Source organism: Lissotriton helveticus, chromosome 5_1, assembly GCF_964261635.1.
Source record: "Lissotriton helveticus chromosome 5_1, aLisHel1.1, whole genome shotgun sequence".
NCBI lineage: Eukaryota > Metazoa > Chordata > Amphibia > Caudata > Salamandridae > Lissotriton > Lissotriton helveticus.
In genome coordinates, this window is record NC_136065.1 from 695364936 (window position 1) to 695377589 (window position 12654).

The following is a 12654-nucleotide window of genomic DNA, read 5'->3' on the forward strand; positions in this document are numbered from 1 at the left end:
TGGTCAAGGTTAGTCTAATGTCCCTGCGTTTGGGGGGAGGGTTATTTAGGAGAGTAGGGTCTGCTTTCCTATGGTCACCTCACTTTTTGGTTTTTACTTCACTGGTTTTCGACTTAATGTGGCTGTGGGCCTGCTAATCAGACCCACAGCCCTGCTGTTCTCTCTCTAAATTCACACCATGTACTTTAGGTACATCAACAATTGGGAATTGGGTCACTCTTGTGAGTCCCTGTATAGTGTACCATAGGTACCCAGGGCATATGTGTACCCAAGGCCTACCAGGGGCTGCAGCATATATTTTGCCACCCCTGGCTGGCCATCCAAACTGACACAACTGGCTGATCACTCAGCTGGGGCAAGGTCGTGTAATCACCCCTTGCTTAGGTATAGTATTCCTATATCTAACCTTATATCTAGACACATATACACCTATAAGTCACTCCTATGGCAGGCCTTAACAATCCTCAAGGCAGAGTGCTTGGTTTTATGTGAGAGGAGGCTCTAGCATGAGCTGAGTCTGTCTGCAGCTTTCAGAACCATGTCCTTATAGCTGTTCTAGGATATAGCCATACCATATACTCTTAAGTGCATTATAATCCTCGCGGTTGAATGCTAACTTTAGTTTGGCTTTATCAAAACACGTTGTGTAAGGTGTCATACGCTTTGGAGTACTACCCCCTCGCATGTTCTGACGACGGGGGTAGCATTCCACCCTTCTAGAGGGAGAAGACATGTTGTTCCTACTAATCCCGGTTAAAGTTAACCAGAGCCTCAGCATCACAAAATGGATGCTGCTGCCACAGACACAAGTCTGACCTCCTGCTGCTGGGAGTCCTTCCAGCGAGGGAGGCTTGGACAATAGGTTTCCTGTCTTGGGAGGTGCTAGCACCACCCCAGACAGGACATAGTGTATTGGGGCATTGAGGGCTGAATGAAATGAGACACTACCTGGGGCACACAAGGTGTCTCATGCATAGTCCGGTTCAAACCGGTGCTGGGGCACTCCAGCCCCAGCTCTGGCGCGAAACTGGACAAAGGGAAAGGGGTGTAACCACCCCCTTCCCTTGTCCCACCCGTAGGAGGGACCTAGCAGGTAATCCAGCCCCTAAATTTGGTATATAGGTAGGAGCTGAGTCCCAAGACTTTAGATTTATCCTGACTGAAACTTGAAACGAAACTCTGGACCTTCAACGTTCTACTTGAAGATAGAAGACTGAAGAATCTCCCTTGTGGCAACGGTTTGCTTTGTCGACGCTCCCGCCGGAGCCCGAGCACAGAGCCTGACAAGACCCGGACTTCCAGACTTCCAACAGCCCGATCCACAGTCACAGCAGAGCTGAGACCTGTGGAGGCGACGAGAGACGTGGGACCGGCCATCTTGGAAAGCCAGCGAATTGCTTTCCGTGCAACTTCTGAGGCACCCTCGAAGTTGTGCATTGGGGATTGAGAAGCCACAGCCCCGAGCATCATCTGACCCGAAGATCAGCCCTCCACACTCCACGAGTTCTGCGTGGGGTCCTTCTGCATTTTCCTGCTCGACGCATCTGTCCGGTCACTTGCCCGTTGGCTACTGGCCTCTGTGACGACAAACCTTTGAATTCACACCGCTGGTCTGGTTGCTCCAGACTGGCCCCTGCTTCCCTGAAAAGGAGAAGCCCATCAGACCTTGCTGGTCTGATCCATAAGCCATCTCCGATTCCTGCGTTGTTTGCCTTTGCCAAGGCTTTTTGACTCCAATCCGGAAGCCGACACCGCCGACAGCGAGGGCCTTCGTGGGACAGTCCGTATCCAGCTCCTGGTCGCCGTCGACACCTCCTGGTCCACGTGGCTGCAGAGACAAGCTTCACGACATCACCTGATTGCTTCGCGACATCGCCTGGTTCCTTCCTGGTCACTGGCTAGTGACTCAGATTCTGTCCCCACTGCTTTCAGGTACTCTTCATCCTCGATCCGCCCTTGGATCCAACCGGACACTTCTCTCCTGGTCGCCTGCAGCATCTTTCTTCAAGGCTCCAAAGGATTCAGCGACGAAACCCGACACCCTTTGACACCTATGCACCCGCTTCCTGTGGGTGAGGTAACGCGAGTACTTCGGTGCTCCTGTGGGGATTTACTATCCTAGTGTCTAACTTTCAAGTAGCTTTCTCCTTGTCCAACCGGAAGTGACCTAAAAGAACTAGTTTCCAATTCTTTCGTTCCCATTCTAACTCTATGGTAACTCGCGTGTGTGTAAAGACACTGCACACGCATCCCGTGGGCCTCCTGCTCCCTATCCTTTGGTAGTACAGCGTAGCCCCAGCGATTCTCCAGGCCCTAGGCCTATCCTTTGTTCGTGACGTGGTTCTTATCCCACTATTTTAGTATATGGTTTGAAGTGCCCCTAGGGCATTACTGTATTTTGTGCAACTTACTGTATGATAATTAAGTATCTTGTTATTTGCTTGTGCCTCTGATCTCATAAAGAGTTCAGAGGATTAATTTAGTAATAAATACATATATATTTTATATATATAACCTGTGTGGTGTCCTTTCATTTGGTATTAAAGGGGTTACATATGGTAAAACAGCTGGCTTCACATGCCCTCTTGAGTTTAGCCTACGACTGCTTTGTCCATGCTACCCCTAGGATAGCTGGTCTATAAGGTTGACTTTACAACCATCACCATAAGGGTTGTTTGGACTGATACAGGGTCCCCACTAGAATAGTGGATATCACATATCAGGCCAACTTATCACACATTTCACCATCTTTTTTAATAGTGATGAGTGCTCACTTAATGCCAACAGTGACGTACAGTATGTAAACACTGAAAGAACGCGCAGGAGGTATCTTGAACAAAATCCAAACAAGGGAATACAAATCTGTGTTCATAATCATGAAAACTGCATCTCCAGCACAGGTGCATTTAGAGTTTGGACTGCTGAACAAAAATACCAGTGTAAAGGAGCCTTTATAAAACTATGCTGGAAACTACGCTCATCGGAAAGAGGGTCAATGAACCACGTGTGCTGGAAGGAAATAGAGGAGCAAACACAGCAAAATAAAAAAGATTCAGGGGGTCTATATCTAAAACAGGCTATCAAGGAAGTTGGAATACAAGACGCCTGGCATGCAAGTATTGGGAAACTGGCCTTTTACAAAGTAATGAAAGCCACAAAGAAGCATTTTTCATACTTAACCGATAAGACAAGCCTTGCACTCAGAGGTCACCCCTGGACAGTGATAAATTCCTATAAAAAACTACGGCTTTACCGTACAGAACAATTTTCAATTAAAATAAAACACCAGTTTATGCAGTACCGTTTTAGAAAAGGGGAAATAAAAGATCTAATGCCATCCTGGAAGGATCATTCAGAAAAGGGGGTGGTGATGAACAGAGTGCCTGAATTAAGCAGACCACTCTTACCCAGTCCAAAGATCAGGGCTTGATCCATCACTGTTTTTTAGCTCACTGCACCATCCCAGCTCAGAACTTGGCTATATGCAAATTAGTCTGTTCCTGTCCCAGTGCATGATGGGAACAGGGCAAACCAAACTACCAAGCCAATTCTTGTACTGGGAAGGAAACAAGCTTCCGGGGACCGGTTTCTGCCATTTCAGGCGTCGTCGGCCCGGCTTGCTTGAATCCTGATGGTGCAGTGAGCAAGGAACTCACATCTGAGTATACCCTTCCACGCTTATGGTGGACAAAATGATTCAGAAAAGGGGGTGGTGATGAACAGAGTGCCTGAATTAAGCAGACCACTCTTACCCAGTCCAAAGATCAGGGCTTGATCCTGGAAGGATCAGACATCAAACAAAGAATATCGCTTGTGCAAATATAAGGAAGAAAGTCTTGCACACATATTCTGCGTTTGCCTGAGTTACCTGACAGAAAGGAAGAGAATGCTGAAAAGAATTTGTATAGAGTTGGCAATACGAACATGCAGGCAAACGGTAACCCATTGCTGGGAGGCTCCTCTATACCGCTCATATGCCGGGGAGTAAAATTCGTAAAAGTGAACATGAAAGCAATAGAACAATCAATTTATGGCACCAGCTCTCCAACAAAGAACTACAACTGGGAAGCTAGCAAAACTAGTAGATCTTCTCAAGATTAAAGCAAAATGATTGTCTTTGTTTAAAGCACCAGCACTTTAACCCAGGGTTTACATAACGTACAAGGGAAGAACAGTAATTACTCTGAGCAAAAGATCCGAAGGTCATTTAATAGAAATTAGTGTTGTAAGTGCGGTTACACAAAAGAACAACAATAACTCACTTTAAACCCCGGACAATGTGAAGGAAGACATTCAAATTAAAATGTACCTCAGCACAATAGCACTTTAAACATTGACCCTTGCACTTTAAATAACAGGACCACACAATGATCTGAGGAAAATGGACATGCTCCTAGAAGGGAGCTTTTAAAGAACAATCATTTGAGTCAAGGCCTCATAAGAACTACACCAATGACATTTTTATATTCGTTTTAACTTGGAGTTTATAGGTCCGCTTCGAAAGACTTGTTAGGAACCTACGCTTAAATCGATTTTTAGGAAACGTACGGAATGAACGATTGTGAAATGGTTTTTATTGACTAAATACTGTACCTGTTTACATTTCACATGTTTTACTTCATCCTGCTTTCCCTAAGACTGTTTGCTGTTCCCAGATGTTGTGTTTCTCTAGTTTTATTTTCATGCAACATATGACTCTTGTATAGCATATACTGTGAACAGAGTTGCCTCCACATGTCTGGGTGAGTTCTAGTTGTAGGCGGGGGTTTATGATGGGGCATGATTGGGAGCCCTCAGGATGATATCAATTAGTTTCTCACCGTGACTGCTAGTAGGTCATTATTAAGGTGTTTAGTCTAAATGTACGTCCGATTCTTGGCTTCTGTCCCGCACGCATATATGATGGTCACATAGGTGTCAAATGCATTGAAAGCTGCATTGGGGGTGTGCTGGCGAAGGCTGGGCCCCTTCCAGTTTTGCATTCCCATCTGCTTGAGGTGATGCCAAGGCTGTAGTACCTTTTTATTCCCCACATCTTTCTGAAATCCTACATTTGCATGTCTCACATGTCATCTCTTACCTCTTCAGTTCCAGCTTTTCACTCTCTTCTACCTTAGTTATTTCTTTTCATCCGGTAGGTATAATTGGTTCAGGATCTGGGCTGGCATCAGTGAAATACGTTACATTTGTCCTGGTGTAATATAGCGACTCGTTCAGCAGTGGCCACGTGTTTGCTTTCTTTAACCACTCAGCGCAATAAGAGGCGCAGCCCACAATGTGGTTCATCCTAACTACAATCAACCTAAATTAGAACCCAAGCTTCACAATTCATTGGAGCCACATTGTTTCATTTACTCACTGTATATATCTAAACACCATTCACTATGCGCCGTTTATGCTGATCATATTGTCACTAGCGTCGCCACCTTGTTCATCACATGCACATCTTGAGCACCAAGTACAATTAGGGTTGTATCATTATTTGTTTACCTACAGTGCTGTTACAACTGTATTTTGCCCAACCTTTTCTAGATAAATATGATGCCATGAGCACATTTGAAATATTCAATGAGTCTCCTCATTTCCTTGCTGATAATGTTTATTGCATATCCATTCTAATTGTCTTTCAATAATACCAGTTGGGATACTATCAGCTAGATTCATCAAAGACCCGTTTTGCGAGTCTTTAATAGCGATTCATAAGGAATCGCTATTACAGACTCGCAAAACGGGATTCATGTAGGAATCGCAATAGATTCCTACAGCTTCCTTATTTGCGATTAGCGCTAATTGCTAATCGCAAATAAGGATGCGAATTCAAGGGTGCCAGGGGTGTCCAAAGGACACCCTGTAGCACCCCTGAAATGCAAATTTACACAGGTGTTGCGCACACACATGTCCAAAGGACATGTGTGTGTGTGTAACATGCAATTGAAAAAAATGCACTAAAGTGCATTTTTCTATTTTTTCGCTATTTACCACGAAGTCAGACTTCGTGGTAAAAAGCGACCAAAAATTGTGAATTCGCAATTTAAAAATGGTTAATGAATTGCATTTAAGGAATCTCAAATAGAGATTCCTTAAATGCAATTCCTCGCTAATATGCGATTTCGCTAATAGCGATTTTTGCATTTGGGATGATGCATCCCAAATGCAAAAATTGCGCTCGCAAAGGGCCAGATTCGCAGAATCTGGCCCTTTGCGAGCCAAATTGTCTTTCATGAATCTGGCTGTATATGTTTATTCTGCTTTCTTTAAGAGCCTCAACCTGCAGAGGATTTGAGAGGTGTAGGCCGGGGAGGAGGGGGGGGGGGGTTCTTATGTTTATACTTTTAAACGCTTTAGAATAACAACAAATGAACCCACATGAGGCAACAAAAACTACATATTTGATAATTTTGCAGTGATAAAAATGAAGTTATAACATAGCAAAGTAGGTCGTTTTAAGACACTGTATAATATACCGTTTCTGTTTAGTCTATCTTTTCCATTTAAGAGTATTTTGATTTTTAGTTTTTCACAGCTTTTGCAAAATGTTTGTGTTGAACAGCCAAAGTCCCACAAAAGATGCTTCAAAACACCAACCACTGCCCGAGGACGTGGATTACGATGTCCCTGTCACCATTCGCAAAACTACCTATGAAACGGGCTCAAATGAAATACGGTAATTGCCGATAATATATTGTTTGTTTATATTGTTAAATAATTAAGTTGCAGAATTGGCTTCTAGAGAGAGAAATGCAAATTGTTTGACTGGATTCTATAAGATAAAGACATGCTGAAAAATGTTACTAGGAACTTATTTTACTATAGGTTGATTCTAAGTGTCACTTTTTTCACTTTTATTTTGCCATGAAAACATTCTACATAGTGTAATTATTTTTCAAAAGTGTAATACTTTTTTTTGCTGCTCAGTAATGCCTCCCCATGGTAACCTATCTTTACTTGTGGAAGACACAAACATATGCTTAGTCTCAGCAGATGTAGCGTGTCAAATGAGGCCACGATAAAAGAGGACGTTTGAACTGCCAAGAGTATTGTAAGATTTGAATTCAGCAAAATGAAAATGTTGGATGGAATTTCAAACGCCATTCTTATAATACTTTGGACCTTCTCAGCAGTAAAAACAAAACAGGCATGCCATGAAACCCCACTTGACTCATACCTCACTCGAATAATAAAGTCCACAATTGAGCAGTTTAGTAACCCGTTGCAATTCATACCACAGACTGTTTAGAACAGTTCACCTCTTCTCGCCATTATCTACATATTGCAACTTGACAGAGAAAAATCTATGTAGGGCCTGCCACAGTCCAAATCTCAGACCTGCGGGTAGTGTAAAACAGACACCTTTACATATTGTTTGCTGCAAATATTTCTTATTTTGCATGGGTTATGCTGGGCTTCTGATATATATAGAAGACTAATATTAACCAATCACCTCGTACCTGCATGAGAAGATTCATAGTTGTGTAAGTATATAGTTAATATAATTGAAGCAAAGCACATAATACGTAACTTTATGCTTATAACAATAATCTGGGTAATTTCCTATTTATCAAAGGAAAGCAAAAAGCAATGTGTTATTTGTAGGGCATGTCTGTTATCGGAAGCGTGCTGACCAACTAATGCTAACAGACTGCAACTGAGCAGCAAAAAAGTTCTGTCTTTTGTAAAGCCAGGTCTTAAAGGCATTTAGTAAGTCAGATGGTCAGTCTGACAAACCCAACAAAGAATGGCTACACTGCCTGGCTGGCTGAGCAGAAAAGGCCTGCCCAACTGACTGTTCCCTTACATTTCAAGGAAGCTCCAGACTTGCTTAAGATGCTGTTTGTAGCATTCTTTTACCTAAAAGAATTCTACGAACAGCATACCTATGTGCAGTTTCACCCTAGCTTACAAATAGAACTGTCTGAGTGCTTTATTTAAGAACATGCTAATACGGCAGGACTTTGTCCACTCATGGTGGAAGCCTTAGACATTTACGTCTGTGAGGCGTAGTATCGCATAATTTTTCTCAATATAGGCAGACCTGCTTGCGAAGTTGCACCCAGTGTGGGCACCTACTGGAAAAAAAACATCTTAATGAAGTGCAATCCTGTCTCTACTACCATACCCATCACATATTACCTTTCCTAACTACATTAGAAAAAGGTCCACCACCTGCCCCCTTGTGGCATGTGTGTATAGATTGATAAGGTGCCCAGTGTGGGCTAATGTCTCAATTCTTGACTTCAGCACCTAGAGACCATGTTCCGATGCATACACTGACCCTTCACCTGGAAGTTATGTGTTTCTGTCTATATTATGAGCATGTGGATACTCTTCCAGTACCAGGATACTGTCCTAAAAGTCTCTTTGCTGACAGTACCATGTTGCTTTCAAAGCCTCCCCAGGGACTTCAACAGCTTCTTTAACATGTTTTGTTCAGAGAGAGGGTTGGAACTAAATAGCTCCGAGACAAAGTTTATGGTCTTTGGGTTAGCCAGGCAAAGAGGAATGGAGGAAAGTGAGAGAGGGCAGCAATACAGTTGACCAGGTACAACATTTCGATTATGTGGATGTGAGACTCTTGCAAAACTTACATTTGGGAATGCAGCTTCAGAAATCACCTGCAACACGAAATCATTCCCCAGCCTTCATCTCAAAAATCCACAGGAAAACATTATCTAGGTGTATGGCACCAGCACTAGAAATTTACAATATGAAAGCTCTGTGTGCGGCCGTACATGGATATGGTTTCTGGGGTTTTGCAAACATCAATTTTCTCACTTCTGTAGAGAATAGGTTCCTTAGGTCATTGCGAGGCCTACTGGCAAGTACCCAGTTGGTCCTTCTTTGTTTTGACTTGTTCCACATGCGTATTACCCAGAAAATTTAGTGTAGAATGCTTATTTATTGGCACTGATTGTGGACTACAGCAGGTAGCCTCCTATCGAGTGGGAATAAGAAATCTGATGTCCACAAGATTTGTTTGTTATATTCCCTGGGTGAATTCTATACGCCTGCATTTGGAAAAATTGTGACTCCAGAGCTTTTGAGCTTCTCCCAAAAACTTAGGTAAAGTGCCTAAGGTGGGGCTAAAAGAAATGTACTGGTAATTTGTTACTTACCAGATAAACCTCTCTAGTATAGGCTCTCTGGTAATGGGCTTCCTTGATGTTAAACCACAGCCCTGGTATGAACCAACTGTAGCTGAAATCATATGTTGGAGGCCTTTAAATCCGCCATGAGCTGTATGTTGAATGAGAGGCTAAGTCCCTTCGTAGACAAATTGAATCTCATCGAGAAGCTCTTGGTAGAACATGTAGGAAGGTAGATCCCTGACTATGGTTGCCCCCAACTTTTTGCCTGGTGTTTTGCTGGTTTTCTGACTTAGTTGACCTGGGGCCCTGCTATTCAGGACCCCAGGCCTACTGCTCTCTCTGTAAAATGGATTCCATGTACCTTAGGTACATATCTAATTGGATACTGAATCACCTTATCAGTCCCTGTACAGAGTACCTTAGGTGCCCAGGGCATAGGTGCACCCAAGGCCTACCAGGGGCTGCAGCATGTATTATGCCACCCCTGGCTGGCCATCCAAATCTGACACAACTGGCTGCACGACAGCTGGGGCAAAGTGGTGTAATCACCCTTTGCTGTAGATATAGTATTCCTATATCTAAACCTAAATGGACACACAGATCTCCTATCAGTCACTCCTATGGCAGGCCTTAACAATCCTGAAGGCAGAGTGCTTGGAATCGTGTGAGATAGTGCTCTGGCATGAGCTGAGCCTGTCTGCGGCTTTCGGGATCCATCCCTTAGCCGTTTCCATGATATCGCATACCATATACTATTAAGTGCATTATAATCCTCGCGGTTATATGCCAACTCTGGTATCGCTTTATCAAAACATGTCGAGTAAGGTGTCATACGAATTGGAATACTAACCCCTCGCCAATTCTGGCGACGGGGTTAGCATTCCACCCTTCTAGAGGGACACGACATGTATGTAACCTGTAACCCCGGTTAAAGTTAGACAGAGCCTTAGCTTCACAAAATGGATGCTGCCACCGAGACACAAGTCTGCCCTCCTGCGGCTGGGAGTCCTCCTAGCCCAGGAGGCAAGGACAAAGGGTTTCCTGCCAGGGGCGGTGCCAGCACCGTCCCAGACAGGATTTTGTGTATCCTAGGTAGGCAGGGCTTTAGAGGAAGGTGACTGCAAGTGGCACCCCGGTGCTCACTGTGCATAGGCCGGCTGGAACCAGTTCCAGGGGCACTCCAGCCCCTGATCTGGGGAAAGCCCGCCAAAGGAGAGGGGTGTAACCACCCCCCTCCTAGTCCCACCCATAGGGCAGGACTTAGTCGCGTGCCAGCCCCTTTTTGCAGGATAAAGGTAGGAACTGGCCCCCTTCCAGAGCAGATCCTCTTTGAATCCTGAAACTACTTTCCACGAAAGGAACTCAAGACTTCTTCCCAAGATTCTCTCTTGTGACTAAGGAGTAGTCACCCTGCAGCAGCAGGCACCAACCAAGCATCGCGGTTTGTTGCCAGTCTCTCCTCCGGATCAAGACTGCTCCAGCACGACGAGAACCGGCTTCCCTGGCACCTCTGACCTCAACCTACATGATCAGCCCAGCTGTGATCCGTGGGTGCGACGAGACCTCGAGGGACCGGCCATCTTCAGAACTGCACGACGCTTGTCCAGCACGACCACCGAGTGACCCTCGACCGAGTGCTTTGGGGTAAGAGAAGCCCCGACCCTGAGCAGCTCCAGCACCGAAGTTCAGCCCCCCCTGCATCCACGAGATCGGCGTGAGGCCCTTCTGCTCTTTGCTGCTAACCGCGTTGTCCAGGTCGCTTGCCTGTTGGCTAGTGGCCCTCTCACGACGCTCCACGACGACAACCACTGCTGGTCTGGTTGCTCCAGACTAGCCCTTGCTCCCCTCCAAAAGAGGAGCACCCTGGACCCTACTGGTCCATTCAAGACGCCATTTTAGGTCCACCGCGTGGGCCTTGCATTTGCCAAGACTTGTTGCCCAATCCTGGGTCCAGCGACGTCGACAGCAAGAACCTTCGTGGGACAGCTCGCACCTCCATCCTGGTCGCCGACAACGCCTCCTGGTCCGAGAGACTGCAGAGCCCAGCAGCGCCCACTCACCTGGCTGAGGTGACTTCGTCCGGTGCCATCCTGGTGCCCACTCAAATCACTGGCTAGTGATTCAGAACTTGGTCCCCTCTGCTTACAGGTTTCTTCTTCCCTGATCCAGGCTTGGATCACCACGAACTCCTTCACTGGCCGCCTGCCAGCAACTTCTTTCTTCAGGCTCCTGGATCTTCAACGAGGGTTTCCGACGCAACTTGAACCCTATGCAGCCGCAGCCCCTGGGCTAGGTAAACCAAGTACTCCGGTGCTTCAGCATAGTCCAACACCCTAAGTGTTCGGATCCACCCTTGTTTTCGACCCACCTAGTCGGGTTCGCCCGAGAACAGTAACTTTGCAAAGTGCTAGTATCCATAGACTTGTTCCCGCATTACGCGTGAGAGTTCCCACTCTGCACACGGCGTCCCTAGGCCTCCTGCTTCTAATCTAAGGGTTCAGCATTGTAGGCCTAGTGTTTCTACAGTCTAGAAAAGTATTACTTACCTGCTAGTAACTTCGCATTCCACTTCTTGTGTATATGGTTTTTCGTGCCCCTCGGGTATTTGTGTAAATTGTGCGACTTTCAGTAATTCTTTAAGAGTTTTGTTGTGTGCTTAGCTCCCTGTCTCATAAAGAGCCAGGGTAGTCTTGTTATAAATAAATATACTTTATTTTTGATAACAACTTGTGTGGTGTCCTTTCACTTGGTTTTCAAGGGGTAATGTGATGGTAAAACAGCTGGCTTAACACGCCCTCTAGAGTCTTCGCCTTAGACTGCTCGTATCCATGCTACTAGGATAGCTGGTCTATAAGGTTGACTTACAACCAATCATCAATAAGGGTTGTTTGGACTGATACAGAGTGCTCACTAGAATAGTGAACATTATATATCAGGCCAACTTCTCACATTGGTGGCAGCGGTGGGGTTTGAGCTTGCTGTTGTTTTACCACACATATCCTAAGAATATCATTTGAAAGATCACATAAGTACTAAGGTACATATAACTTAGCTTAGAATACTCTGAGTTCTACTGAACCAGCTGTTGTAGCTCCTAGGGCCTAGCACACCCTAAACTACAACTCTAGCAAGGGATCAGTAGGCAAACAAATAGTGTAGGTAAGTGCACCACTTACACCTCACTAGAAAAGCATGTCTAACCATGGAGAGTCCACTGAGACTCCCCTGGTAAGCATTGACCCTCCACAGGTCACTTCAAGATATGCAGCTCTCAGTTTCCAGGAGATGAGACAAGTGTGTACCTCCAGGAAACTGAAACAGGGGTCTAACCCCACCATTCCCTTTCTGATAGGTCTCTTAGAGACATATGATGCTAGGAAAGCATCTCAGGTTGATGGGAATATGCCAGCCTTAGAGGGACACCTTGGTGATCCAGACCTCCTTGGCACTGAAAATGCAGTTGAGGGGGAGGATCTAGAGGAACTCTCTGAGGTTGAGGCAAACAAGGGTCCTGAGTTAGTCAGCAGACTCACTAGGGCCAACTTAGACCCACTTGGGCAAGGATCTG

The 12654-nt window shown here is 45.3% G+C and overlaps 1 protein-coding gene across 7 annotated transcripts in view; it reads left to right on the forward strand.

The window, feature by feature from the left end:
• Nucleotides 1-12654, forward strand: part of FAM149B1 (family with sequence similarity 149 member B1) — a 635963-nt gene that overhangs the window by 46824 nt on the left and 576485 nt on the right. For 6 of the 7 annotated variants that reach the window (XM_078643096.1, XM_078643101.1, XM_078643098.1 and 3 more), the window contains exon 2: nucleotides 6551-6664. In XM_078643096.1, the coding sequence (XP_078499222.1) occupies nucleotides 6551-6664 (114 nt within the window). Of the gene's footprint in view, nucleotides 1-6513; nucleotides 6665-12654 lie in introns of all 7 variants that reach the window. The other variant, XM_078643097.1, reaches the window with a different exon arrangement.